We start from the raw sequence: 6,036 nt of genomic DNA, 5'->3' as shown, positions 1-6,036 counted from the left end.
AAAACCTAAAATGCAATAAATTAAATAAACGGGTGAAAAAATTAGTGATACATTGCCAATAACTTTTTTTTTTGAGATGGAATCTCACTCTGTCATCCATGCTGGAGTGGATTGCTGCAATCTCAGCTTAATGTAACCTCTGCCTCAAGTGATTCTCAAGTGATTCTCCTGCCTCCTGAGTAGCTGGGACTACAGGTGTATACCACCCATCCTGGCTAATATTTGTTTTATTTTGTTTTGGTAGAGACAGGGTTTCACCATGTATGCCAGGCTGGTCTCCAACTCCTGTCCTCAAGTGATCCACTCACCTTGGCCTCCCAAAGAGCTGGGATTACAGGCGTGAGCCACCGCGCCTGGCTGATACGTTGCCAATAAGTTTGAGCATACCATTCTCATATGCTACTTACCACATTCTGGTGGCATTCTGATTTTCTTAAACCAAATCATCTAAGTTAGATTGCGTTCCAAGTTTTTGAAATCAAAGTTAGGCTATCTTTAACAAAACTTATGTGATTTGGCAACTGTTTATCTAGCTTTCTTTAACAAAACTTATGCTGTGGCAACTTTATCTGGCAACTGTTAACTGTGTGTCAACTGGTTCTGAGCATCTCCTTGGCTACTCCAATCTAAAGAGGCTCTTCTAAGCTGCCCTATAGGTCTCCCCTGTTGTACATACTTCTTTCTCATTGCAGCCATCTGTATACTTCCAGAAAATAACTCAGATAGCTCCACTGTTACAGATTTCCAAAAAATTATGCCACAAGGGACTATCAAAGAGAAATAACTCATTCTTTTTTATATTCTCTATTTTTATTAGATATATTTAAGGGAACTATTCATTCTCTTTTATAATTCTCAATCTAATTTTTGTTAGACTCTAGTGTTTTATATTGGCTTTCTGAAAGGTTTTGGTTTGATCAAGTTTGTGAATCAGAAGAAATCCTGGGACATTGTTACCTAATAAGATATGCCTTTGGGTGAAAATTCTAGACCCTCTTTACAGTTTAGGATTCATTTTGAGGGAAAGAAATATCATTTGAAAAGGATGCAGGTGGATAAAGTAGACTCATCTTTTAGTTTAACTGCATCAACCGTTGCTATGTTTTTGAAGTTCATCATTACATTTTACATTTAAATACTTCTGTAAGGATTTTAGGCTAATTTATTTCAAGCAACTGAATCCTTCATGTAGACCTAGATTATATAATGCTGTAAGTTAGTAATATTACATATTCTTGGTATTGTAAGTATCTTTCCCTCAAAAAACTATTCTGTTTTCTTAGGTGCTCTGATTTTAGAAACATGTTAGAAGGGGTGAAGTCCAAAGGAACATAATATAATACGGAATTATTTTTGGTAATGTTGTGATACCTAATTGTCTTCAGTATGGCCATAGTCATATTTGTTACATTAATCACTTTGGCCTCAATTTTTGCATCTACACATATTTATATTAATTTATAGAAATATTTAGTAACTAAACTATTAAGAGTCATTACTTATGTATCATTTGAATATTTTCACAGATATTGCTTTTGTGACAAAAAATACATTTGTGGATTGATTAAAATGTTTTTATTTTCTTACATTTTTAAATAGCCTTTATTTTTTAAGAGCAGTTTTAGGTTTACACCAAAATTGAGAGAAAGGTACAGAGATTTTTCCATAGACTTCCTACTCCATACATGTATACTCCTCTGTTGTCAACTCTCCCCCGTCAGAGAGGTACACTTGTCACAACTGATGAATCTACATTGACACATCATCACTCAAAGTCCATCATTTACATTGCGGTTCACTTTTGTTGTATATTGTGTGAATGTTGACAAATGTATGTATAGTGACTTTTATCTGCCACTGTAGAGTCATACAGAAGAATTTCACTGCCCTTCCCATCCTTTATGGCCTGCCTATTCATCCTTCCATTCTCCCTAACTCCTGGGCGCAGATGATCTTTTTATTGTTTCCATAGTTGTGTCTTTTATAGAATGTTGTAATGTCACATAGTTGGAACAATATAGTATGTAGCCTTTTCATATTGGTTTCTTTCACCTAGTAATATACATTTATGTTTCCTTCATGTCTTTTTTTCTCTTTAAATTTTTATTTTTATAGATTCAGAGGTTAAAAATATGGTTTTCTTATGTGGATATATTGTGTAGTGTGTGCATCACCTGAGTAGTGAACACTGGGCACGATATGTAATTTTTCACCCCTCACATAATAGTCCCCAGTGTCTATTATTCCCCTCTGTATGTCCATGTGTACCCATTGCTTAGTTCCTACTTATAAGTGAGAACATGTGGTATTTGATTTTCTGTTTCTGAGTTATTTCACTTAGGATAATGGCCTCTAGTTCCATCCATGTTGTTGCAAAATATATGATTTCATTCTTTTTTATGGCTGCATAGTATTCCATGGTGTGGTATGGTGTGTGTGTGTGTGTGTGTGTGTGTGTGTGTGTATGTGTGTGTATGTGTGTGTGTGTCTGTGTGTGTGTGTGTACCTGCATGGTTATGTGTGTGAATATTCCACACTTGTTTTTAATCCAGTCATTCCTTGAGGGACACTTAGGTTGATTCCATGACTTTGCTATTGTGAATAGCGCTGTGACAAACATATGCCTTTTTGTTACAACGATTTCTTTTCCTTTGAGTAGGTACTTAGTAGTGGGACTGCTGGATTGAATGATAGTTCTACTTTTAGTTCTTTCAGAAATCTACACATTGTTTTCCATAGAGATTGTACTAATTTACATTCTCACCAACAGTGAGTAAGCCTTTCCTTTTCTTTGCATCCTCACCAACATCTATTATTTTTTGACTTTTTAATAATGGCCATTCTTACCAGTATAAGATTATCTTATTGTAGTTTTAATTTGTATTTTTCTGATGATTAGTGATATTGGGCACTTTTCATGTTTATTGGCTGCTTGTATATCTTCTTTTGAGAAATGTCTGCTCATTTCCTTTGCCTTCTTTTTAATGGGGTTATTTGTTTTCTTCTTGTTGAATTGTTTGAGTTCCTTCTAAATTTGGGATATTAGCCCTTTGTTGGATGCATAGTTCTGGAAGAGTGCTGGAACCTCCATGTCTTTTCATGACTTGATATCTTGTTTATTTTTATCACTGGATAATATTTAATTGTCTGGATGTACCACATTTTACCCATTCACCTACTGATGAACATCAGGGTTACTTCTATTTCCTTACATTATTACATTTATCATAACTCAAAATTCTCATTTCATACAAATCCATATAAGATTATCAGAATTCCTATTCTGCATTAGTGTCTGTATAAGCCAACACAATTGTTGCATCATTTGGGTAACTTATTGAAAAAAATTTATGGAGAACTATTATATTTTCAAAGAATTATTTAAAAATAAGTTTGGCCAGGAATGGTGGCTCACACCTGTAATCCCAGCACTTTGGGAGGCCAAGGCAGGTGGATCACCTGAGGTCAGAAGTTTGAGACCAGCCTGGACAACATAGCGAAACCCCGTCTCTTCTAAAAGTAAAAAGCTGGTGTGGTGGTGGGCACCTGTAATCCCAGCTACTCAGGAGGCTGAGGCAGGAGAATCGCTTGAACCCAGGAGGCAGAGGTTGCAGTGAGCCAAGATTGCACCACTGCACTCCAGGCTGGGTGGCACGAGCGAGGCTCTGTCCCCCCCACCAAAAAAAAAGTTTAACTTTTGTAGATTTTTTGGTACAGGATTATATAATTGTTCTCAATTTTTATGTTTAAAAAGTCATAGTTTAATCAGCAGTAAGCATTTCCCACAAGAAGTCTATTGTGCATCATTTTTTGTGTAATATGCTAAGGGCATGTCTTATATGATGTTTTGTATTTGGTGAATCATTAAAAAATTCAGGAGATCATCAAGCTATCATCATGTTGAAGACAAATTCTTTCTAAAAGTGCTCAGCAAAAGCAGTGCTAATATTTTGATGTTACTTTCTTAAATAAATATTAAAATAGTACTTTAATGTTTGTCTATGTAATTGCACATCCAGATATTTATCATTTATACTGGATATTATATTTGTCATTTATATTGGAAGCTAGAATAATATGTATTAGAAAAGAAAAATAAAATATTTAGCGTTTGTTTCCTTTCATTAAAACATAAATATAAGATGTCAGATTAAAGAGAAAACATGAAGTATGAATTTCCAAAAAGAAAAGAGATGCCAGAAAGGGGAGTTATTTCTGTAAATGAATGCATCCTCTTGAATATAACACATTGTACAATGGAAGCACAAAGTTATTGATTAGGCACTAATTGAGGACTTAGAAAGTTAAATAATTATTGAGCACTACTTGGTTTAATCTCAGATACTTCCTATTCATGTCCTAGTCAAAATGATTACTTGTTTTCTATGTGTCTTTTTAATATCCTAACAGAATTTATTTATGTGATAACTGCATCTAACTTGTCATATCCAATTACTCCTTGGAGATTTAAGTTGTCTTGCATGCCACCAAATACAACTTATGACAACTTCCGTTTGCCTGCTGGACTCTCAAAGAATACTTCAGATTTGAATGGACTTTATGAGACAGCTGTTGAAGTTAAGTTTAATTCAAGTGGAACCCACTTTTCTAACTTATCCAAAACAACTTTCCACTGTTGCTTTCGGAGTGAGCAAGATAAAAACTCCTCCTTATGTGCAGATAACATTGAAGGAAAGACATTTTTTTCAACAGTAAATTCTTCAGGTTTTCAACAAATAGGTAAGTATTTTAATGTTCCAAGCATTAGCTATCTTTTTAAATGTATTGAACAATGTGTTTTAATTCTTTGACACCTATATGAAATAGATGTCTTATGGCTGTGATTTTTAACATACATTAGTATTTTTATGTTGATAATAAAATTAGGATTCATTATGTGACCAAACTAATAAATAATTCCCAAATTGTCTTGTATCCCATAAAAATCTAATGAGGGAACTATTTTACTTTTAAGTACTACATTTCTTGTAGTCTTCTAAATTTGCTTTGAAATAGAAAAACACACCTTATTTTTGTTAAATAGATAAAATATCAAATAACTGATAATATTGTTGAATTAGTTAAATTTTAAAATATTCATGAATAATAATATTTCTTTAGGCAAGGAATGTCTCGGAAAGAGTATATATTTTAAAATTGGGTTTTTCAGAAACAATAGCTAACGGATGCTATGCTTAACACCTAGGTGATGTGATGATCTGTGCAGCAACCTGCTATGGCACACATTTACCTATTTAACTAACCTGCACATTCTGCCCATGCATCCCTCAACTAAGAATAAAAGTTGGAAAAACAAACAAAAAAAGAAAAGAAAAGAATGCCTTTTTATTGTTTAAGTATAATGCATACTGAATGTAGCTAGTGTAGTTAAAAATTCTGCATCTGGAAATATAAACAACAAAATTATTCCAAGTCTTTTGGAAAAGCTAGGAAGAATGGAGTCAATTGACTCATCCACATAAAGAGACCTCCAATATGAAAACACAGAAATATATTTTCCTCCCTCAAAAGCATGACGACTGGGTTTTCACATATATGTGTGAGATGTGCCTCCCTCAGACCTTGTTATGATGTTGGCTCATTACCTGCCTGATGTTAAAAAAAAAAAGGCTGGGTGCAGTGGCTCATGCCTGTAATCCTAGCATTTTAGGAGGCCTAGGTGGGCAGATCACTTGAGCTCAGGAGTTAGAGACCAGCCTAGACAACATGACTGAGCCCCATCTCTACTAAAAATAACCCCCCCCAAAAAAAAATTAGCTGGGCATGGTGGTGTGTGCCTGTAAACCCATTTACTTAGGAGACTGAGGTGGGAGGATCGCTTGAGAGATTGACGTTGCAGTGAGCCATGATCATACCACTGCACTCCAGCTTGGGCAACAGAGTGAGACCCCTGTCTCAAAAAAAAAAAAAAAAAAAAAAAGAAAGAAAGAAAACATGAAAACTGAGCTAGATGAGTTTTGAGGTCTTTTGTCCTACCTAAGTGGTTTGAAATTAAAGAAAATTTGAGGAATGATA

The 6,036-nt window shown here is 34.5% G+C and overlaps 1 protein-coding gene and 1 non-coding gene across 3 annotated transcripts in view; both read left to right on the top strand.

The window, feature by feature from the left end:
• LEPR (leptin receptor) overlaps window positions 1–6,036 on the top strand; it is a 92,389-nt gene that overhangs the window by 36,832 nt on the left and 49,521 nt on the right. For both annotated transcript variants that reach the window (XM_032296719.1, XM_032296722.1), the window contains exon 4: window positions 4,411–4,740. In XM_032296719.1, coding sequence (XP_032152610.1) covers window positions 4,411–4,740 — 330 coding nt within the window. The remainder of the gene's footprint in view (window positions 1–4,410; window positions 4,741–6,036) is intronic.
• LOC116564159 lies at window positions 5,513–5,616 on the top strand. Its single transcript, XR_004274753.1, has one exon. It is a non-coding gene; the product is annotated as a small nucleolar RNA U13 (small nucleolar RNA).

The sequence above is a fragment of the Sapajus apella genome, unplaced genomic scaffold (assembly GCF_009761245.1).
Source record: "Sapajus apella isolate SASKATOON/1434 unplaced genomic scaffold, GSC_monkey_1.0 scaffold36, whole genome shotgun sequence".
Taxonomy (NCBI): Eukaryota; Metazoa; Chordata; class Mammalia; order Primates; family Cebidae; genus Sapajus; species Sapajus apella.
The sequence above is the reverse complement of the archived record's forward strand: the minus strand, read 5'-3'. Positions and strand labels throughout refer to the sequence as shown.